Source organism: Aulonocara sp. 'chitande type north' Nkhata Bay, linkage group LG10 (genome assembly GCF_057382095.1).
Source record: "Aulonocara sp. 'chitande type north' Nkhata Bay isolate Kocher_YH1m ecotype deep benthic linkage group LG10, A_spYH_male_GT1.1, whole genome shotgun sequence".
Lineage (NCBI taxonomy): Eukaryota > Metazoa > Chordata > Actinopteri > Cichliformes > Cichlidae > Aulonocara > Aulonocara sp. 'chitande type north' Nkhata Bay.
This window is the reverse complement of record NC_141353.1, coordinates 199,021-223,439: the sequence shown is the minus strand read 5'-3', so window position 1 is coordinate 223,439 and position 24,419 is coordinate 199,021. Positions and strand designations below refer to the sequence as shown.

The window sequence follows — 24,419 nt, the reverse complement described above, 5'->3', positions numbered from 1 at the left end:
TTTAGTTATTTCTATTTTTTTTTTTTTAAATCTATCTTCTTTTCTTTGCAGGTGCACTCGTCTTTAGCAGTCGGGACCCCAGACTATTTGTCTCCAGAGATCTTAAGAGCAGTTGAGGGAGGTGGAGGTTATGGTCCTGAGTGTGACTGGTGGGCTCTGGGCATTTGTGCTTATGAGATGTTGCTGGGGACCACACCTTTCTATGCAGAGTCCATCTCTGAAACATATGCCAAGATCATTCACTTTCAGGTACATACAAGTAGCTTTAATGTCATATAAATGCCAAAATGAAAATTTGGAGTATAATAAAATTTCTGCACACATTTTAATAGCGATGGCAGATTTCCATTCACTTCTGTTGCAAGTATTTTTAATGATCCGTCTGTGTGCTGGTAAAACAAACAAAATAACAAAATGCAATTTTGGCACATAATTCAACAATTATAATGGACCAAATGGGCCTTTATCACTTTATCCAGACCAAAAAGGTTTTTAAAGAAGACAGTATCTGAGTGTAATTCTCCGGACTGAAACAAAAATTGTAACTAAATATTTCCAAATGTTTAAATCTGTTTTTATTCATTTGTTTATACAACCTAGTGTGTATAGCATAATAGCACCAGTTTAATATCTATGATGCAGTGTAAACAGAAATAAGCACTGCTAGTCTGGATTGTCTGTTTGTTTCAGTTTTGTTTTTCATAAGTCAGTGGAGAAACTTAAAGTACATTTTTTTCAAGGGTTATAGTACCATGATGTATAGGTGGTTTAAAAACCTTTGGTTGACTTATCAAGTTCATAATAACCTTCATGTGATTTCTGATAAAGGAATGAGGTCATAGTTGTTCTAAGCTTCATAAACACAATTATTATTTTGTTTCATGTTAAATGTATATTAACTGGCCATTACATAATAGTTTCTATTCAAACTGACCACCTTAGTCTATTCATGCAATGCGTTTTCTGCCAAGCAAAGGCAATTTGAAGTTTTCAATTCAATTCAATTCAATTTTATTTATATAGCGCTTCATAGATACAGAGAAAAACCCAACAATCATATGACCCCCTATGAGCAAGCACTTTGGCGACAGTGGGAAGGAAAAACTCCCTTTTAACAGGAAGAAGCCTCCAGCAGAACCAGGCTCAGGGAGGGGCGGCCATCTGCTGCGACCGGTTGGGGGTGAGAGAAGGAAGACAGGATAAAAGACATGCTGTGGAAGAGAGACAGAGATTAATAACAGAAATGATTCAATGCAGAGAGGTCTGTTAACACATAGTGAGTGAGAAAGGTGACTGGAAAGGAAAAACTCAATGCATCATGGGAATCCCCGGCAGCCTATGTCTATTGCAGCATAACTAAGGGAGGATTCAGGGTCACCTGGTCCAGCCCTAACTATATGCTTGTTTACTGACACTTTGACAGAGGGACTGGATAAGTGTGGAATTGAGCACAATTGGGCTTTAAATTAAATCTAAAACACAATCTACAAAAGTTAAATGAATATGGATACTTTCTGAAGTAACTGTATATAAATATAATAACAAGTGTATAGCTATAGGTTCTGTATACTTTTATATTTGTGTAAAAGTTTGTCATAAGATGGAAGACGAGAAGTGAGGACCCAAATGCAGACCTGGGGAGGCAAACTGGGTTTAACTTATGGCAAGCAGTTTATTGAATAGCTGCTGAAATCCAAAAAGTCCAAGAGAAGAAACATCCCCTCTTGGAAACGCCAGCAATAGTCCTCTGGCGTGACGCCCAAGCGGTCCACTACTGCCCAGTGGACATCCACTAACCTGCTCCTGGCTGCTGTGGGCAGGCTAAGATCCTCTGCCTGGGCTCCCCTGACACCACACCCTGAACCCAGTGCAGCTGAGCCACAAATAGGGATGGGTACCGGTGTCCGGTGCCATGATGGCACCGGTTCTGACATAAACGGTAGTAACCAGACCGAAAAGCAGCGCACATTTCGGTGCTTTATTTCGGTGCTTTTTTTTCCTGAGCTGTGATACACTTTAGATTCTAGCCAATCATTTTACGTTTCCGAGGATAGTAGGCGGGGCCAGGTACGTACGTTCTGTTAGAGCAGAGCTACAGATTAAAAATGTCCAAGGCAAAGCGGTCAAAAGTCTGGCTGTACTTCACAGCAAAATATGCAAACTCAGCAGCCTGCAACAAGTGCTTTAAGCTGATACTGTGATACTGTCAAAGGAGGTAACTCCTCAAATCCGATGAAACACCTGGCGACGCATAGCGGTTTTTTTAAAAGCCCAGAAATGCGCCGTATTTGATAGCTTGCTGCGAGACCTCACACCGAGCACATCTACTGCGGGTGTGGTGCCTGTTATGCAACATCCCCCAAAAACACGAAGAGGAGAGTCCTGGCCCCTAGCCCTGCCAGTGTAGCAGAAATGATGACGGATGATGGTGGCAGCAGCAGCCGTTCTTCTCTGCGTGAGTAGCTAATTTACGTTGAGTAGGCTAACCACGTTATTACATTAATGCATGTAAGGTGAACTAGCAAACACCATCATAGCTACATGCGGCTGTCCTCTTGTTTGATGGCAGATACTGTCACGGAAAAGAGGGACCCAGGCGCGGTTCTTGCTCACAGAGACACAGTGCGTTTATTTACAGTGAAACAGACAAGTCCAACAATCCATTCAAAAGTGCAATTTTCCAATCGTGCTCGTCCCTTGCTCCCAGTGCGTTCCGTGTAGTAACTCCCTTAGTGTGTGTGCTCCCCAACTCGCTTCTCCGCTCGCCCCTCCTGGAGGAAGAAGGAAAATCCAGCGTTAGCCACACGCTAGCCGAATAACACACTCACACTGCTCGCACAGACTATACCAGTTCGGAGTAATAATCCCACGCCGACTGTCGCCGTGAGTCCAGGTTAAATACCCCTTTCTAGCCTGGAGGAATGATTACCAACCACTGGTCAGGTAATCAGCTGCAGGTGGGCCGGCAACAGCGAAGAGGGACTCCCAATGACGACAGTCGCCAGGACACGCCTCTCCCACGGCGCGCACTTCCGTAAACAACCCCGAGGGCCAGGGAGGGAGAAGCAAACACATATACAGAAAACATAAACACAAGCAGGGTCGTCCGGAAAGGGCCGTCCGACCGTGACAGTACCCCCCCTCTAATGGGAGCCTCCGGGCGACCTGGCAAACTTGTCCGGATGCCGGCGGTGGAATTCTCCCACCATGCGATGATCGAGAATGGCAGACCGCGGCACCCAAGAACGTTCTTCCGGACCGTACTCCTCCCAATCCACCAAAAACTGAAAGCCCCTACCGCGGCGCCGGGCATCCATTATGCGAGTAATGGAATACGCCGGGGCGCCGTCGATAATCCGGGCGGGTGGCGGGGGCCCAGGGGGCGGGCACAAAGGGCTGGTCCGGACGGGCCTAACCTGAGAAACATGGAAGATGTTATGTACCTTCATAGCAGGCGGAAGGGCCAGCCGGACCGTCACCGGGTTCAGGACCTCCTGGATGGCAAAGGGGCCAAGAGACCGAGGGGCCAGTTTCTTGGACTCAGTCCGAAGAGGGATGTGCTTGCTGGAGAGCCACACCCGCTGGCCGACCTGATAATCCGGAGCAGGAGTGCGATGGCGATCCGCCAATGCCTTGTTCCGCTTGGCCGTTCTCAGGAGTGCTGCGCGCGTGGCCCGCCAGACCCGACGACAGCGCCTAAGGTGGTGCTGGACCGAGGGAACCGCCAGCTCTCCCTCAGAGATGGAGAGGAGAGGGGGTTGATACCCCAGCGACGCCTCGAAGGGCGAGAGTCCAGTCGCCGATGACGTGCTGGCGTTGTGGGCATACTCCACCCAGGCCAACTGCTCGCTCCAGGTCGCTTGGTTTGATGATGCGACGCAACGCAACATGGCCTCCAGCTCCTGATTGGCCCTTTCGGTCTGACCATTCGTTTGGGGGTGGAACCCGGAGGACAAACTGACCTGAGCTCCCAATTCTGCACAGAACTCCTTCCAAACCCGCGAGGTGAACTGAGGGCCACGGTCGGAAACGATGTCCTGGGGTATGCCGTGGAGCCGAAACACATGCTGCGTCAGTAACTGGGCCGTCTCCAAGGCAGAAGGGAGCTTGGGCAGAGCAATGAAGTGGGCAGCCTTGGAAAAACGGTCAATAATGGTTAGAATGGAGGTGTTACCTGCAGAGGGAGGCAAGCCGGTGACGAAGTCCAGGGCGATGTGCGACCATGGGCGTTTTGGAGTGGGTAACGGTCGCAGGAGGCCAGAAGCAGGCGAGTTGGTGGTTTTGTTCCGTGCGCACACCGGGCATGCCGCAACATAGTTCTGGACATCGAGAACAAGAGAGGGCCACCAAAACAAACGTCGTAGAAAGGAGACAGTGCGATTTTTACCTGGGTGGCACGAAAACTTGGCAGTATGTGCCCAGTGAATGACCTGACTACGCGCTGTGGCCGGAACATATAGTCTCCCTTTCGGGCCCGTGCCAGGGTCGGGCTCCTGTCGCTGGGCGTCCCTGACCACCTTTTCAATCTCCCATGTTAGTGCACCCACAATGCAGGTGGGGGGCAGGATGGGTTTTTCCTTCTCGTCCTCATCGGTCACGGGTGCGAAATGGCGCGACAACGCGTCTGGCTTAGTGTTCCTAGAACCGGGCCTGTAAGTAATGGAGAAGTGAAAACGAGTAAAAAATAAGGCCCACCTGGCTTGTCGGGCGTTGAGGCGCTTGGCTGCCTGGAGATACGCCAGATTTTTGTGGTCCGTCCACACCACGAAAGGCTGCTCAGTGCCCTCCAGCCAATGTCGCCATTCCTCAAGGGCCCACTTGATGGCGAGCAACTCCCGGTCGCCCACGTCATAATTTCTCTCGGCCTGAGACAACCTGCGGGAGAAGAACGCACAGGGATGCAACTTGCCGTCGATCCGTTGGGAGAGAACCGCCCCCACGCCCGAATCGGACGCGTCCACCTCGACGACGAAAGGCCGGCCGAGGTCCGCCTGGACGAGGACCGGAGCCGAGGAAAACAGGTGCTTGAGCCGATCAAACGCTTGCTGGGCTGCGGAGGCCCACTGGAAAGACAACTTAGGAGAAGTTAGGTTGGTTAGAGGAAGGGCTACCTTGCTGAAATCCCTGATAAAGCGGCGGTAGAAATTGGCGAAGCCCAAGAACCTCTGCACCTCCTTGCGGGTCTTGGGAATAGGCCATTCCACTACGGCTTTGACTTTGGCCGGGTCAGCTCGCAAACGCCCCTGTTCCACAATGAAACCCAGAAAAGAAACAGTTTCCACATGGAACTCACATTTCTCCGCTTTCACAAAAAGGCGGTTCTCCAATAGGCGCCGTAGAACCAGACGTACATGGTTGATGTGCTCAGTCTGCGACCTGGAAAAAATCAGAATGTCATCCAGATACACGAAGACAAAATGGTTAATAAAGTCCCTGAGCACATCATTAATCAGGGCCTGGAAGACCGCGGGGGCGTTAGTGAGACCGAAGGGCATCACTAAGTATTCGAAGTGCCCCAGGTGGGTGTTGAAAGCCGTCTTCCACTCGTCACCCTTGCGGATGCGAACCAGATGATAGGCACTCCGAAGATCCAGTTTGGTGAACAGGACTGCCCCCTGTAATAGTTCGAATGCCGAGGCCAGCAGGGGGAGTGGATATTTATTCCTAACAGTGATCTTGTTCAGCCCTCGAAAGTCAATGCAGGGACGCAGGCTCTTATCTTTCTTCTTTACAAAGAAGAATCCTGCTGCTAAAGGCGAAGTAGATGGGCGAATAATACCTGCGACCAGAGACTCCGTTATGTAGCATTCCATGGCCTCGCGTTCCGGTTTAGACAGACTGTAGAGCCGACTTGCTGGCAGGGGAGCGCCTGGGAGTAGGTCGATTCCACAGTCGTAAGGCCGATGTGGAGGCAAAGACAACGCCTTACTTTTGCTGAATACCTGGCCGAGGTCGTGGTAGTCGGCGGGCACCAAGGAAAGATCGGGGGGTGAGGAGCTTTTCGCAGAGGCGGTCCCAGGATTGTCCGGGACAGGGGCAAGTAAACATTGTTCATGACACCGCGTGCTCCAGCCAGTTACACACCCTTTGGCCCAGTCGATTTGGGGGTTGTGATGTTGGAGCCAAGGAAATCCCAGTACCAGTGGGGTGTGGGGGGCTTTGAATACCAACAAACTGATTTTCTCAGAGTGATTTCCCGAAATAATGAGTGTAACCTCCTGAGTGCGATGTGTGACGGAGGCTAGATGGCCGCCATTTAAGGCTGAGACCTTCAGGACCTCTGGAAGGGGAAGTAGGGGCAGGCCTAAGATGTTGGCTAACTCCTCGTCTAGGAAATTTTGTTCAGAACCAGAGTCAATGAGTGCGCAGCAGGAGTGAGTGAGGGAGTGAGACATTAATTTAGCAGGGCAGCTGAGGTGAGGGAACACTTTTGTTGTGGCGCCCGCCAGTATCCCCACAATTACTGACGGGCCGACTCTTTTACTCGGTCTGGGCAGGAGTCAACAAAATGTCCTCTTTTTCCACAAAGAAAGCACTCACCAGTCCGTTGTTTGCGCCCCAGTCTAGAGGAGGAAAGCTTGGCTCCGCCGAGCTGCATGGGTTGCTCTTCATCCCCGTGTTGCTCCTCCTCCTCACTTCTCCACATCAGAGTAGGAAGGTCCCTAGATGTACCCGTGCCCCCAGCAGGCCGCCGACCATCCCCGGCTCTTCTGCCGAACTCCCGCATGTGGTCGTCTAAGTTAATACACATATTGATTAGAGCAGACAAAGCTTTAGGCAGTTCCTTGGTTGCTAACTCACGCTTAATATTCTCATTAAGGCTGTTGAGGAAGGCTCCACGCAGTGCTTTCTCCTCCCAGCCCGACTCCTCCGCTAGGATCCAGAACTCCACGGAAAAGTCAGCAACACTCCTCCTACCTTGCTTCAGAGAAAACATGCGATGACCTGCAGCATCTGAGCTAGCGCCTTTATCAAACACACAGCGAAACTTGCTGAGAAAGACGTCATATGACACAGAGGGCTGGGTATTTAAAACTGCCTGAGCCCATTGAAGCGCCCGCCCAGTCATAAGTTGCACCAAATAAGCGATTTTAGTAGAATCAGAGGCAAAGGCACAAGGTTGCTGTCTAAACACAAGAGAGCATTGCATCAAAAAACCCCGGCTCCTCCCCAACTCGCCATCAAATTTTTCGGGTGCGGGGAGTGAGTACTCCCGCTGCCGCGGTGGAGGTGAAGGAGGAAGCGGACAGGCTGCCGCGGCTTCCAGCGAAGGGGCGGGCTGCGTTGGAGCCGTATTAGGTGAGGAAATCAACATACCTTTAAGCTCTGTCATGGCTTGCAGAAGCGCGGTTTGTTCCTTTGAAATGTGCTTCAGCATTTCCTCGTGTCGCTCCAAAACCTCCGCTTGGATAGACAGCTGGCGTGAAGCAGAATCCGCTGGGTCCATGGTGGTGGGATTATTCTGTCACGGAAAAGAGGGACCCAGGCGCGGTTCTTGCTCACAGAGACACAGTGCGTTTATTTACAGTGAAACAGACAAGTCCAACAATCCATTCAAAAGTGCAATTTTCCAATCGTGCTCGTCCCTTGCTCCCAGTGCGTTCCGTGTAGTAACTCCCTTAGTGTGTGTGCTCCCCAACTCGCTTCTCCGCTCGCCCCTCCTGGAGGAAGAAGGAAAATCCAGCGTTAGCCACACGCTAGCCGAATAACACACTCACACTGCTCGCACAGACTATACCAGTTCGGAGTAATAATCCCACGCCGACTGTCGCCGTGAGTCCAGGTTAAATACCCCTTTCTAGCCTGGAGGAATGATTACCAACCACTGGTCAGGTAATCAGCTGCAGGTGGGCCGGCAACAGCGAAGAGGGACTCCCAATGACGACAGTCGCCAGGACACGCCTCTCCCACGGCGCGCACTTCCGTAAACAACCCCGAGGGCCAGGGAGGGAGAAGCAAACACATATACAGAAAACATAAACACAAGCAGGGTCGTCCGGAAAGGGCCGTCCGACCGTGACAGATACTCCCTTCACCCTGGCCAAAAAGGCTAAAATGACCAAAAAAAAAAGTGGAAAACAGTTAAACATGAGAGGTTTAGGACAAAGTTTGTGTTTTTTCCATTGTTTAAGCACTGCTTCCAGCCAAGAGTGATACCATATATGCCCCATAGCTGCAGAAAAGGCTAACATTGTTATATTTTTACAAAAAACAGCTGAACATGAGAGGTTTTTGGACCAATTTTGTGTTCTCCATTCTTTAAGCACCGGTTTGAGCACCGTTTGAGCACCGGCACCGTTTCAAAAGTACAGATTTGGCACCGGTATCGGATAAAACCTAAACGATACCCATCCCTAGCCACAAACCACACTCTGCCACATAAACAAACCAAGAATTTATGGAATGCTCAGAAAAACAATGCCAGGATCATAATTTTTACCAGCATAGTTTTTAACAGCATCAAAGCACTCAAAATAATGTTGCTAGAAAAAACAACAAAGTTAACAACTTTCTTCAATTGTTACCTTTTTTGATAACCCTTAGGAGTATTTTGAGTTTCCTTCTTCTGGCCCTGAGATTTCAAAGGAGGCTCGTTCCTTCATCAATGAACTGATCTGTGACAGGGAAGTCCGTCTTGGAAGGAAAGGCTCCAGTGAATTTAGGAATCATCAGTTTTTCAGTGGACTGGACTGGAGTTCCCTGCATAAAGTCCCTGCACCTTTCCTGCCTGAAGTCTCTAATCCAACTGACACATCAAACTTTGACATCCTCGACGACTGTCTTAGTGAAATGGTAACTTAAAAGAATTTTCATTTAGTATTTGTGTGTGCCATACACTGGCATAAGTCTCATATAAACATATTTGGTTAACTTTCATAGCCAGCATATAACATTAATAAATAAACCAACCTAATCCTATAAAGCTGCCAGTGTGGTCAACATGGGAAATGTGTGTAGCTTCTGAAAAAATAAGAGCAGTTGGTGGTTGTTTGCATGAAAAATTTGAAATCTGTTATGTTTTGCAGGAGACACTATCTGATGTAATGGACAGAGCTCCAACAGGAGTACACTTGGCTTTTGTTGGATACTCTTACACTGCTACCAGGTGAACTCAAGTTTAACTTATGTAGTTCAGCTAACTTACCATAACTACCTTTCACATCAAACTTCTTCCACTTATCTGGGGCTGGGTCGCAGGGGCAGCAGCCTAAGCAGAGAAGCCCAGACCTCCCTCTCCCCAACCACCTCCTCTACGGAAAAACCAAGGAGTTCCCAGGCCAGTCGAGAGATGTAATCTCTCCAGTGTGTCCTGGGTCTGCCCCCGGCCTCCTCCCAGAAGACCTCACCAAGGAGGCAGTTTAATCAAATGCCCAAACCACCTGAACTGGCTCCTTTCCATGTGAAGTTGTAGCTCCTCTACTCTGAGCCCCTCCCAGTTGGCTGAACTCCTCGCCCTATCTCTAAAGGAGAGCGTTTAAGCGAAGCTCTCTATTTACCAGTTGATTTATGTCCTTACCCTTATCCCCTCAGGCTTCCTAAGTTCTAAAGCCAAAGGTTTGAATGAGCTATTAAAACCACAGTAGGGGTCTGTCCCCTTTGGATGTGGTGGTTGACCCACTATTAATCGTGTTAATCAAGGTGTGAAAAACAACGCAGAGGTAATGCACCAGGTGTTTCTGGGAAAAAAGCAACAACAACAACAACAAAAAACAAAAACAAGAAAAAGAAACCGTGAGACTGTGTCCAATCCTAACATGTGACCTGTTGAGGTCACCTGTAGCAAGGTGTGAGTGGGGATTAAAAGACTTCATTATAGGCAGTTGACAGCTGGTGTCATAAGCCACCAACAATTGTTGAACTAAGCCACCACCTTAGTTCAACAATTGTTGAAGTATTTTACTCTTTAGGTGTCATTCACAAATACATCATACCTACCAGTGGCTGTAGCTCAGGTAGTAGAGTGGGTCACCTACCTCTTAGGTACTATCCTTAAGAGGTAGCAAAGTGGTTTACTTTACACTTCCTCCATGTAAAGTTTGGCTACAATGGGTGAGACTGGGGAACCCATGGCACATGGCATTGGTTCTGTTGCGAAAGGAACTGTCTTGCTGTTGTTGTTTTTTGACAGTCTCCACTGCCTTGGATGTAAGTATACAAGTGAAAAGTGAGACCATATCACAGGACACTATGTTTTCTTTTAAAGTCAGTGTAAGTTTGCAGACCTTGTTGGTGAAGACCGTGAAGTTTTTGGTGTGATAGGGTGTGTTCCCCATAAGCAGAACTAAGATGGTGGCAAGTCTGGCAGGATTCTAGGTGGGTGAGTTTATATTGCCAAGTTTGGCTCTGAAAGGGCGCCTTCTTTGGGGATCTTCAGAAGTCCCTAGGTCCCTATATACAGGGTGTAGTATCCCCATGGTAAAGTTGTTGTAGGGAATAAATTACTTTTCTTATAATATACTTCTTTATTTTGTCTATATTTTATAGTCAGACAGGTGCTGTTGACCGCAGTCAAGATATCATGATGCAGATAAACCACACCCAGCTTAGGGAATGTGAGAATCTGTATGGACTCGAAAAACTGGTAAGTCGATCTCACTCTAGAAACTGCATACACCTCAGAGCTTCCATTTAAAGACACCTATGATCATGTAATTATCATAGTGGACTTTCCTTTTTATCCCACTGATGATCTGCATGTGCTTTAAATTCAGAGTCAGCTATGGAAAGTTACAGACAATCTACCAGACAATCTGCCTCCACTGTTTGAGCTTCCACTTACTTTAGACCAAGATGCTGCTGCATCCACCCACACCACCACAGTGGAGGAGGCGATATCAGGACTTGATGAAGACTTGCAGAGGTATCAGCTAATATAATCTCATCTGCAGTCCATCTACATAATCTGAATATAATTCCTATCTCTTCTCAATTTACAGTAGGCTTTATTTATTACATTTCATTGGATGTTAAATCTTAAGTTTTTTCAGAAAAATTTAATATGGAAATGGTTTGGTCCTTGAAGGAAATATTTCAATATGAAAAAGCTGCAGTGTATTTTGCATTTCCTTTTTGAGGTCAAAAGGCCATTAACATCATGGACATCTGGCTAATTGTTATCAATGCATGTTAATTTATGTGCTGAGATATTACATACGGATAATGGTGACTATGAAATGTGGTAACAAAATCAATCCAGCACTATTTACCACCACTGGACTTCTGAAATCTGTTCTGAAATACATATTGACTGTGACATTTAACACCTAACCACTTGTATTAGAGTATTAGTATTAGACATTTATTCCTTCATTAGGCCATAAATAACTTCCATGAACTGTAAAGCAGATCAAGTAGGTTTACTTGAACTCTAAGTTGATCAGCCCTGGGATTGGCAAGTTTTCCAGTTCCAGAAGACTTGATCAGGAAAGAATCATGCAGGTTGAAACGAGAATCTCAGCAATTGAAGATAATGTAAATAAGCTCCCAACTAAGGTAAAGAAAAAAAAACAACCAAAAAACAAAACTGGATACAAGATAACAAAAAGACATTCAGAAGAAAAAAAATTGTAGTGCGCTATATTGCGAAATTCTTATTGTTTTCTCAGTTATACTGTTAATGATAAAGCAAGCAAGTAAGTAAAATTTTATTTGTATATCACCTTTCAAGACAAAGATCACAAAATGCTTCACAAGAAAATACCATACATTAAAAAAAAAAACCTTTATTAAATGCAAGTATAAAAAGATTAGTTTTGAGTTATTTTTTGAAAGAGACAACTTAGTCCAAAGATCTGAAGCTCAGGGGAAGAGAGGTCACTGTGTCTATAGTTTCAGCCTCGTATGGTGTTTGCTGTTTGCTGTTTGTCATTGACAAACTCCAGTGCGAGCTGGAGGCCACCACCTGATGAACCCAACAGAACCACCTTTTATCTATAAAAACTAGGCTCAGAATTGGTGACAAAGGGCAGCCCTGGCAGAGTCCAACACCCACAGGGAATGAGCCTGACTTACTGCCTGCAATACAAACCAAGCTCTCGCTACAGGGACTGAATAACAACTGGCCACACACCCAATACCCGCAAAGCACTCCCCGCAGGATATTCAAAGGGATTGGTATAATGTCCACAAAACACATGTAGGGGCGACCATGACGCCGGGGGTTGAGAAGCGCATCTGTAACCGGAAGGTTGCCGGTTCAATCCCTGGGCTCTCTGTCCTGGTCGTTGTGTCCTTGGGCAAGACACTTTACCCTACTGCCTACTGGTGTTGGCCAGAGGGGCCGATGGCGCGATATGGCAGCCTCGCTTCTGTCAGTCTGCCCCAGGGCAGCTGTGGCTACAACTGTAGCTGCCTCCAGTGTGTGAATGCGAGAGTGAATGAATAGTGGCATTGTAAAGCGCTTTAGGTGCCTTGAAAAGCGCTATATAAATCCAATCCATTATGTAGACTGGTTGGCCAAACTCCCATGAATAACCTCGAGAGTATAAAGTGCTGGTCCAGTATTCCACAGCGAGTATGAAAATTGCATTGTTCCTCCTCAATTTGGGGTTTGACTAATGGAGAGACTCTTCTTTCCAGTATCCTGGCATAGACTTTCCCAAGGAGGTTGAGCAGTGTGATCCTGTATAGTTGGAGCACACCTTCCTGTCCCTCTCCTAAAACAGGGGAACCACTCCAGTCTGCCAGTCCAGAGGCACTGTCCCAGACCTCCATGCAATGTTGTGGAGATGTGTCAGACAGTCCTACAACATGAAAAGTTTCCAGGAGCCTTTCTGTTACTGTGCAGTTGCTTAACCACATAGTGACCTAAACCCCAGTGATGGGCAAGTTGTCCCCCTTCTCCCCAGACTCTGCTTCCATAGGTTCTCAGTTAGCAAGGTCATGGTTTTCTAAGGAGCTTGGAAAGAAAGCAACTAGACTTGTTTAATTTTTTTGAAGACATTTCACCTCTCATCCGAGAAGCTTCTTCAGTTCTAAAATCAAATGGTGGAGCATCCCAGGTATTTAATCCCCAGTCGGTGTTATCCTTTAAGAGGGTCATATTAATCATGTGACTCATCACATGAGCCAAGGTGTGATAAAAGCCGTGGGTCATTGTCAGCAGAGGCTTTGGGTGAAACCATTGTGAGAGCTTGCCTCACCCTAATATGTACCCATTGAGGTCACCTGACGCAAGATGTAAGTGGGGATTGACGCGCCAGGGAAGGGATCTCAAAACTGAATTGTAGGTAGCATTGTCAAGTACAGACAGGTTTTAAAGGTTCGTTAAATAGTATGAGGTATTTTTTTTACAATGCTAAAATTTAGGGTTTTGACTGCAGATCAACTTTGAAACCCTAACTATGACGTAACTGCAACATATTAAAATTCATTTTTAGAATAAGACACTGAACAGAGTTTACTTTATCCTACAGACCATTTCATGAAGCAGAGATGCGATATTGTGAGCTGGAGAAAGAAATGGATAGATTAAGGGAAGAAATGCAGGAATGGAGAATCCCCAAGAAGACAGGCAAGTGAGCAACCTTCACCACACCTTCATGTCATCAACATCAGTCCGTACAGTCTACCTCTGTTTAAGTACAGTCAATATCATTCTGACATGGTGAAGATCTTTGTCGACTTTTATCAGTCAACCAATATTTATGTGACCATTTATGAAAGCAGGGAAATAGACAGAAGTCTAGTCCACGTTAAGATAAAGATGTATTTTAAATTTAGTCCAGTTAATCCAGGTATTTTAGTAAGACACGTGGAAATCTATACAGTATCTCACAAAAGTGAGTACACCCCTCACATTTTTGTAAATATTTTGTTATATGTTCTCATGGGACAACATTAAAGATATGACACTTTGATACAATTTAAAGTAGTCAGTGTACAGCTTGTATAACAGTGTAAATTTGCTGTCCCCTCTAAATAACATAACAGAGAGCCATTAATATCTAAACCACTGGCAACAAAAGTGAGTACACCCCTAAGTGAAAATGTCTAAACTGTGCCCAAAGTGTCTATATCTTGTGTGGCCACCATTATTTTCCAACACTGCCTTAACCCTGTGGCCATGGAGCTCACCAGAGCTTCACAGGGTGCCACTCCTCTTCCACTCCTCCATGATGACATCATGGAGCTGGTGGATGTTAGAGACCTTTTGCTCCTTCACCTTCCATTTGAGGATCACCCACAGATGCTCAATGGGGTTTAAGTCTGGAGACATGCTTGCCCAGTCACGTACCTTTAGCCTGAGTTTATTTATCAAGGCACTGGTCTTTCTGGAGGTGTGTTTGGATTGTTATCATGTTGGAATACTGTCCTGTGGCCCGGTGTCTGAAGGGAGGGGTTCATGCTCTGCTTCAGTATGTCACAGTACATGGTGGCATGTACTGTGTATTAATGGCATGGTTACCTCCATTAATTGTAGCTCCCCAGTGCCAGCAGCACTCATGCAGCCCCAAACAATGACATCCCACCACCACGCTCGACTGTAGACAAGACACACTTGTCTTTGTACTCCTCACCTGGTTGCTGCCACACATCCTTGACACCATCTGAGATAAGTTTATCTTGGTCTCATCAGACCACAGGTGATCCATGTCCTTAGTCTGCTTGTCTTCAGAAAACTGTTTGTGGGCTTTCTTGTGCATTATCCTTAGAAGAGGCGTCCTCCTGGGATGACAGGCATGTGATGTGCGGCGTATGGTCTGAGCACTGAAAGGCTGACCCTCCACGCCTTCAACCTCTGCAGCAATGCTGGCAGCAATCATACATCTATTTTTAAAAGATAACCTCTGGATATAAGGCTGAGCATGTGCACTCAGTTTCTTTGGCCGACCATGGCGAGGTTTGTTCTGAGTGGAACCTCTCCTGTTTAACTGCTGTATGGTCTTGGCCACCGTGCTCCAGTTCAGTTTCAGGGTGTTGGTAATCTTCTTATAGCCTAGGCCATCTTTGTATAGAGTATCAGTCCTTTTTTCAGATCCTCAGAGAATTCTTTGCCATGATGTGCCATGTTAAACTTCCAGTATGACCAGTATGAGAGAGTGTGAGAGCAACAACACCAAATTCAACACACCTGTTCATCATTCAAACCTGAGACCTTGTAAAACTAACGAGTCACATGACACCAGGAAGGAAAAATGGCTAATTGGGCACAATTTGGACATTTTCACTTAAGGGTGTACTCACTTTTGTTGCCAGCGGTTTAGACATTAATGGTGCGCTGAGTTATTTAGGGGGACAGCAAATTTACACTGTTATAGAATCTGCACACTGAGTACTTTACATTGTATCAAAGTGCCAAATCTTCAATGTTGTCCCATGAAAAGACATAACAAAATATTTACAAAAATGTACTTACTTTTGTGAGATACTGTATAACTCACTGTATTGTCCTGAAAAACATATGTGGGCTTGAATGAGTTCCAGACGACACTGATCCACTATGAATAAACAAAGTGCTGTACAATCCCGGCCATGTCTGTTTATATTGGAGGCCTCAGTCAGAACATGGTGATAAAAAGCCATTCTAAAGATACCCCTGGTATGCAGAAAATTGGATCTTAATACAGTGTCATGAGGTTTTTAAAGATCAGTGATACTGCTGGACTGATGGATAAATGTGGTGCAAAAGCATGTACACATAAAGCAGGGGTGTCAAACTCCAGGCCTCAAGGGCTGGTGTCCTGCAGGCTTTATATCTCACCCTGGGTCAACACACCTGAATCACATGATTAGTTCATTTCCAGGCCTCTGGAGAACTTAAAACATGTTGAGGAGGTCTTTTAGCCATTTAAATCAGCTGTGTTGGATTAGGACACATCTAAAACCTGCAGGACACCGGCCCTCGAGGCCTGGAGTTCGACACCTGTGACATAAAGCATGTGCCTTGCTTCATTTGGGGCTATTAAAAAAGTGAGTAGTCAATTTGACTTCACAGCTTTCACCCACCTGCTTTCTTCCTCTATTTACACGCATTGCTTTTCTTTCTGTTCATCTCATATACGTACTGTTTTTTAATCGGTTCTCTCTCTTCTTTGTGTTACTACAAATGTGGATGGCAAACAGTGCACACAAACAGCCAAATGCCTGCAACAGTGCACACACATCATAAACATTGACATTCCTCTCTCTCATCCAATGACAGAGTTGAGTAGCTGCCCATCATCTCTTGCTCTGCCTGCCCACTGTGTGGAAGCAACAAGGGATGTAAGCCTATCTTTAATCCACTTTCATATTGTCTTTCTCTGCCTGACATGAGAAACAAAGCACTTTTTAAAAACAAGCATGTATCTGTTTGATTCTCCAATGTATTTGATAAACTATTACAGTGGTTGTCACAGTTAGCTTACCCATAGTCTCTGTGTACATTCACTATTGAAAACTTGCATTTGTTACAGAGAAGGAAAGCACCTCCAGCCTGCCATTACCCACTGGTGATTCCTCTCCACCGCCACCTGCTCCTGTTCCACAGGGTACAGACATAATGCTATAGAAATATTGTATCAGTTACAGTTAGTGTTCTACATTAGAATGTCTGAGTAAAAAGATCGGGAACATCAATCAAATGAATCTGTGTCTCCCATTTAACTTCCACATTGGTTGAGTAGAATAGATTTTTCCTCAACAAATATGTAATTTGCAAGTCTCCTTAAAATAACTCTGGGAAAGACTCTATGTCCTTGTTTGGCCTAACATTATTTTTCAGGTTTAAATTATGGGATGTTCAACAATATGTCAAAGCTTCAACACGTCTTCAGTGAAATGTTTTTATTTGATACTTCATTTCATATACAAGACACCGTACAAAACTTAAAAAAATATTGTTGTGCTTTGTTCTGGGGGGCTCATATCTTTTTGGGTCTTGGGTTGATTTTGAATGTACTATTTATTTATACTGAAAATAACATCACCTCTACTCTCAAACAGTTTCAGAACTTGGTGTAGTGGATTACAAAAAATCATTTGAGATTTTGCAAGTCAGTATATAGTTTCTACAGATTTGTCAGCAATGTCACTGTCATTAAAATTGTTTATATATTGAATTCATTTATATAGCGTAAAACCACAACAACAATTGCCTCAAGGCACTTTTTATTGTAAGGTAAAGATTCTACAATAATATAGACAAAACAGAGAAAATCTCAACAATCACATGACCCCCTATAAGCAAGTGCTTTGGGAACAGTGGAAAGAAAACCTCCCTTTCAACAGGAAGAAGACTCAGGGAGGGGAGACCATCTGCCCTGACCAGTTAGTTAGGTGTGAGGGGAGGAAGACAGAACAAAGACATACTGTAGAGGAGAGCCAGAGATTAATAATAACCAATGATTAAATGCAGAGTGGTGTATAAACACATAGTGAGTGAAGAAGAAACACTCTTCTTCATGCATCATGGGAACCCCCTAGCAGCCTTGACCTAATACAGTGTTAATCCAGCCGCAACGATTTGCTTTGTGTGCATTGTCAAAAAGGAAAATTTTAAGCCTAATCAAAAAAGTAGAGTGGGGGTCTGTCTCCCAAATCCAGACTCAGAGCTGGTTCCACAGAGGGGCCTGCAAGCTGAAGGCCCTGCCTCCCATTGTAGTTTCTTTTTTTTTTTTACCTGTCCTGTCCAGCAGTTGTGGCAAGCAGAATTATGTTCTGAATACTTTGTTGTGCTAACCATATTTGCTTTCCCAAGGGAAGCACCATAGAATCTATGTAGTCTAATGTTTTTGTTTTATTGGTTTACTTTATTTTACTATTCATATGACTGTCTTGCAGATGTTGTTATGCAGGACGAGACAGGGGTAAAGGCCAGACTAGTGAAAGATAAGTGAAGAAAGCAGAAAAATAGAAAGGGGGGGGGTTGAGGATGAAGTGAATAGATTCTGTAACAAAGCACACACAAACGATACACACCACAAAAACACAAACAAACAAATATGCAATTTTCCTCTGTGTGTGTGTGTGTGAGAGAGCGAGAGAGAGAGAGAGAGAGAGAGACAGGCAATGTGAGTGCCTGTGTATAAGTGTTTGTCATTGAACGTACTTGAAAATTGAGGATGAGCGGCTGCAATAATGCCATGCCCCTAGAGCCAGAAGCAGACAGGGAAAGACCCAGGAGATCCTGACTGTTCACGGCACCTAAGAGACCTGGCCACACAGCCCAATGACAACCATGCATCCACCCCAGCCAAGAGAAGAGGGAGGTCCCGGAACAAGCTCCAACAGCTCGGATGGGGGTGTCAGACCAGAGGCACTGGACAGTCAACCCTGCTGGAGGCCGGCCACCCCAACACAAGCCTCAGATGGAGCCACAGTCCCCGAGATGTTCGAGAACCACCCAAAACCCAGCTGTGCTCCACCATATGATAAAGAGGCTCTCAAGCTACCCCAGACCACATCTCCAAGGGAGCCGACCAACCACGCCAAAACGCCCAGTCAGGTACCCCGGAGTCACCAAGCGCTCAAATCCCGAGGAAGTGGGTAGGTCTGTGGCAACCAGTGAGGAGCAGCAGGAAGGGAATCCCCCACCCCTAATAACAATGTCCCTGAGGATCAAGGCCCATTCCTAGCCACATGCACACACAGACCCACACACAGAAACTGCACAGACACACATATCCATCCACATCCATCCCACCACATTATACTTTTAATTACTCTTGTAACTACAAGAAAGCCAGCAGCCTGAGAGCAAAGCAGTCCATTAGTGTGATATGGTATTATGAGGTCATTAAGATAAGATGGGGCCTGATTATTTAAGACCTTGTATGTGAGGAGCAGGATTTTGAATTCTGGATTTAACAGGAAGCCAATGAAGGGAAGCCAATACAGGAGAAATCTGCTCTCTTTCTAGTCCCTGTCAGGACTCCTGCTGCAGCATTTTGGATTAGCTGAAGGCTTTCAGGGAGTTTTTAGGACTTCCTGATAATAATGAATTACAGTCGTCCAGCCTGGAAGTAATAAATGCATGAACTAGTTTTCAGCATCACTCTGAGACAGGATATTTCCAATTTTAGAGATATTGCATTCTACACGTTAAAGAAACATGTAGGAAAGCAGGCCTACGTGTTTCTTTAACGTGATCATTGAAGAACATATCCTAACCCCATCCAGAGAGTAAGCATCTGATTAGATACCATACATCTAAAATTTTGGGTTGAGTACAATAACCTCAGTTTGACCTGAATTTAGAAGCAGAAAATTAGAGGTCATCCAGGTCTTTATGTCTTTAAGACATTTAGATTAAGACAGGCAGTTTAACAAATTGATGTGTGGTATCTGGCTTTTTGGATAGATAAAGCTGCATAGCAGTGAAAATGTACTCTGTGCTTTCTAATGATACTGCACAAGGGAAGCAAGCTGTAATAAATTATTATATATTGAACAGTATTGAATGCTGTACTGAGGTATAGCAGGACAGCACAGAGAGGAGTCCACTGTCAGAGGCCATAAGAAGATCATTTTTAACCTTCACTAAAGCTGTTTCTGTGCTGTGATGAGCTCTGAAACCTGACTGAAACTCTTTTTTTTAAAACAAAAATCCTGTCCTGTCTAGAAGGTTTTGCAATCAGAATTATGATCTGAAGGCACTGTTGTGCCAAACACATTTTCCTTAAATGATCTATATCTATATCTTTTATAGTATGACAAATCCTAAGGCAGGACAGGCAGGAGAAAAAAAAGGAAGGAGGTCAAACTAAGGATACAGTACAAATAGAAATGCACACTGGATCACCAACTGGAAAAAACATATAGCACCTGGAACACAAAAATATGAAAATGCACAGATGTCTTGTGGTTTGTGAGAAAGAGACTGTGAATGTCTGTGTCTCTGTCATGAAATGTACTTGAAAATAAGGGTGGGAAGCTGCAATAACAGCCCCCAGGAGTCAGAGGCAGACAGAGGTAGATCCAGGAGATCCATTCCATCCGCAGCCCCCAAGAGTACCTAAGACCAGAGGCCACACATCTCTGCAACACCTGCACGTCCATCCCAACAGGAGGGAGGCCCCAGATGGAGTGCCTACAACCAAAGGGCAAGAGTCACAGAGGACCAGAGGCCACCCTGGTATAAGCCGTGGCCCCAGGTTCTCAAAAAGTCCGAGCTACCCTGGACCACCAAGGGAGCTGGCCAACAACCATGCAACCATTTTTTTTCTCCAACTGTTCAAATTTTATTTGTGAAGAAATTCATGATGGCATTACTAGTTAAGGTTAATGGAAAGTTTGGCTCAACAGAGCTCTGACTTTTTGTCAGCCTGGCTACAGTGCTGAAGACAAACCAAGGGTTGTTCTTGTTTCCTTCAGTGGTGAATTGTAATGTGTTGTATTTTTCCAGGCTAAATTATGATCTTCTAAATTAGATGCCATTTTCTCTCCAGCTTCCAAATTATCTGCTTCAATGTGTGCGTCTGAAAGTTATACCAGAGAGTCAAGGACTTCTGATTGGAAGTGGTCTTTTTCAGAGTTGTACATAGTAAAGATGTAAAATTATTAACAAGATAATCAACCTCTGTGGGAGTAGAGTTCAGGTAGCTGCTCTGCACTGGCACATGGTAACAGGACTGATTCCTACTCTCCCAGAGCACTTTATTCCTCATTCACACAATCACATTCTTCTATGCTTAAGTCCGTTTTATCTACCAATTACACTCATTCATACTCCAATGGATGCATGGGAGAACAACTTAGTGTTAGTATCTTGCCCAAGGATATTCAGGCATGCAGAGTGGTACAGCCAGGGTTTAAACCACCAACCTTGCATCAATATATGACCTGCTTTACCTCCTGAGCTACAGCCACATGGCGTTAAAGATGATAACACTGGATGAATTTTTTTTTTAAAAACGTAGTTACAGCACTTTCAGAAAGACATCTACTGTGATACAATCTATTCCCCACTGCGGCATAAACCATTATTGTAAATGTAAGTAATATTGAGAAATGATCTGACAAAAACATTTTGAATCAACTGAACGCATTTCAGGGAGTTTTTAGGACATGCTGCTAATAACTAATTACAGTAGTCCAGTCTAGAAGTAATAAATCTATGAATTTGTTTTTTTCTCAGCAAACGTTGCCCATTGGGGAAAAACGATTAGAAAAAGAACAGGTTGGCGATATACAGAGGTCTTCTGTTTAGGACTATGCTTCATCCTCACGTCACCCAGCCATCCTGTTTTCCCAGGAGCTCGGGACAATCCGCTGGAGGCGCGCTAACAGTGCCTATGCTAGCTTTGGGCACACCAACAGGGGACTAGCTAGCTATGGGTTTTTCAAGGGTGTGGAGTTGGGCCTTCAGTGATTCTGGCCTCCATATGAAACAGACTACATTTATTACAAGTATCATTACTGCTATAGGATGCACAGAAGTAACAAAAACATCTGAAACCCTGCGCAAGAATGGGCATGAGGGATAGGTGAAAAGGTCATGGTGCTAGCGAGTCGGTTACAAGCTAAGCTAAGCTAGTGAGTCCATAAAGACCCAGTGTGAATTCAATAAAGGGACTAGATTTTAAAATCCCTGATATTATTGTGTGGATATATACTTAGTGTGAATATAATTAGTGGGCGGTTCAAGACAAAGTGTGCTTTGAAAAAGTTATGTGATGATTACACTATGAAATAAGACGCGTTTTTAATTAAACGTTCATGAAACGTGTTTGTAAATGCTCCTACTTTGTAAAAGAATGCATTTTATTTCACTATACTTACTAGGATGTATAATGATAAATATGAGTTCACTGCAAGGTTTACTGGATTTCTATTAAAATTATGGGAGGCTGTGGCTCATGAGGTAGACTGGTTTGTCCAGTTGTGTTGATGTTTTAATCCGGTCTCCTTGTCAAATATCCTTGGGTTAGATATTGAATCCTAAATTGACACTGATCAGTGTGACACACACACTGAAAATCTGCTTGGTTACCTGCTGAAAAAAACAACAACCAAACAACAGCACAACAGAGAAACCACAGCAACACCAGGTACTTAGAAAGTATAACAACTTTATTAACTGCTGACATGTATTCAAACACTTTTGGTCCTATTGAACTTACCAAGTCAGCTTCAATAATTACTTCATCCAAAGCATCAATGTCTATTAGACCACACTCCTACAAGGTTATTCAAAGACTTTCATCATCAAATGTGGAATAGAAACATCAACTGTGATTCATTTGTAGAGGAATGGCTTGTTTGAATTAATTCATCCAGGATTTAGATTTGTATCATAGCACATTACTAGTGAATGTTACGATCTTCTTATGACAGGGTTTAATCTCTGTGTTGAACCTCAGAGCAGTATTTCATAATGTTCATGATAACATTGTATTACAGACATAATAATATACCACTAGTAAAAAGGGGATTATTCATTTATTTAAATGTTATTTATTGATATATTCAAGCTTGTGTGGGTAAACATGCTTCCCTTAGACAACATACATTTATCTATGAAGCCAGATGACACAAATCAGTTAGTTTCAAGTTTCACTTAAAGTCTTTTTTTTAAACTGATTTTTTCTCTGATTTCTCTGTAATATGTTATATGTATTACAGGTTCTTTACCTTGCAATATAAAAAGGCACCGACTGACCGTTATGCTGTTGGTGCTGTATAAATAGAATTGGGGCAATTTGGGGTTTAGTCTTCCCCAAGAATACTTTACCTCTAATGGCCAAATTAAACATGATGTACAATTCAGTTTAATGAATGATTAAAGAAAATATTTTTGTAATGTTCTTTCTTTGTTCTACAGATTCGTCTGCCACAAGTAAAGAGTGAATCATACCTTCTGGTGTGTGCAGAAGGGGGGAAGCTCCAAATATGGAGGAGACACTTATCCTAAGCTCTCTGAAGATGTCACCACTAGAACAGGAGAAAAGAACTGAGCCTCTGTTTTTTGCTCACTCCTTGCCTGAGACCCTCACAGCTTTCCAAACTTCCACCTGAAAAGAAAAAGCAGGTTAAACACTGTTAATATCAACTGTTGTGAATGTGTTACAGAAGATATGAAGAGAAAAGCAGTTGCTGGAAGCTAATGAGGAAGAAATGATGAAGACATCTTCTGACCTGCCCTGCCTGCTTACCAGCCTGAAAGTCATAGAAGAAATATATTGATTTCAGAACACACTGAATTTACTTTGTTGTGTGAACACTGAAAGGGAACCAAGCCGGATAAATTGCTCCCTAACACACTACCTTTACGCATTTCAAACCATATTGCTACAATTTTTTTGTATTATGTATCAACACAGTTTGTATTTGTGTTCCATAACAATGGTTTGCTGTGTGACTTTAGAACTGAAATTGTTGACCACAATATCTGTTTATGGCAGATAATCCATCCCACCTCACAGGTGTGGTATGTCAAGGTGCTGATTAGACAGCATGAATATTGCACAGGTGTGTCTGAGACTGCCCACAATAAAAGGCCACTCTGAAATATGCCGTACATGTGTAGCACAATGACACACATGTCGCAAAACCAGTCAGGATCCGGTTCAGCTCATGGAAACAAAAGTGTTGTGTTTATATTTGTGTTCAGTGTAACAAATACTGAGACGTGTAATAATGTCGTGTGTTGTTCATCTGAGGACGCTGCAAAGAACCAGATTATTTTTATTATCCTGTTTGTCTGTTATGTGAACCTTTAGAGGATGTACCTTATAATGACTGAGTGTGTTTATCGCACTATGTTAAATGTAACTGTGAGCGACACGAGGCTTACTGCTCATGGTTACCTCATCAGTGGTGAAGTCAGCCAGCTTGATGCAAGAAACAGGAAGAAGAAAAGGATGAAAGAGCAACACACAGATGAAAAACAAAAACAGACTTTCTAATCGACAGAGCTGAAATCTGAACATGTCACCAGCTGCAGGAGGCAACGCTCTGAACCACGTCGTTCCTCCTCCAGATGGAGCTTTCACTGCCTATAGTCTCTTGACATACAATGGTTGGATTCTCCTATGATACTGTATCAGCTGAGCCTCAAATTCTTATGATCTCGAGCTTCTTCAGTCTCAGTGAATCCTTAGTTGGCTCAGATGCATCATCTGGTGTTTGAGTGTAACAAGGTGGTTGTAACACAAAAGGAGTGTAAACAGGTGAGTGTGGTTTGTAGTGTAAACTAAAGCAGCGTGTCTAACCAACCACATCTCCATCGCTCCACAGCTGCTGAGGGAGCTACAACCCTCATTCAGCCTTTCACAGACATACAGCAATGAACTGTATGAACAATAAACTTTATTCATACACACAAATCCCTTTAGGGTTGTGTCAGCGAGGGCAAACGTGCCGCATCAAATACATGGAGCTACAAGCTGTGGTGACCCACTGTCAGTAAGGGAGCTTTATTACACACACACAGCATCACAACAACAGTTACCTCAAGCTGCTTCTATGTTATAAGGCAAAGACCCTGCAGTTACACA

General features: G+C 44.4%; 1 protein-coding gene across 1 annotated transcript in view; it reads left to right on the top strand.

Moving 5' to 3' along the window:
• dmpk (DM1 protein kinase) overlaps window positions 1-24,088 on the top strand; it is a 93,438-nt gene extending 69,350 nt beyond the window's left edge. The window contains exons 7-15 of the mRNA XM_086307645.1: window positions 52-249; window positions 8,545-8,793; window positions 9,027-9,106; window positions 10,486-10,582; window positions 10,713-10,861; window positions 13,416-13,513; window positions 16,145-16,206; window positions 16,398-16,472; window positions 22,745-24,088. Of these exons, the coding sequence (XP_086163771.1) occupies window positions 52-249; window positions 8,545-8,793; window positions 9,027-9,106; window positions 10,486-10,582; window positions 10,713-10,861; window positions 13,416-13,513; window positions 16,145-16,206; window positions 16,398-16,472; window positions 22,745-22,834 (1,098 nt within the window). The 3' untranslated portion in view covers window positions 22,835-24,088. The remainder of the gene's footprint in view (window positions 1-51; window positions 250-8,544; window positions 8,794-9,026; window positions 9,107-10,485; window positions 10,583-10,712; window positions 10,862-13,415; window positions 13,514-16,144; window positions 16,207-16,397; window positions 16,473-22,744) is intronic.
• The last annotated feature ends 331 nt before the right edge of the window (window positions 24,089-24,419 follow it).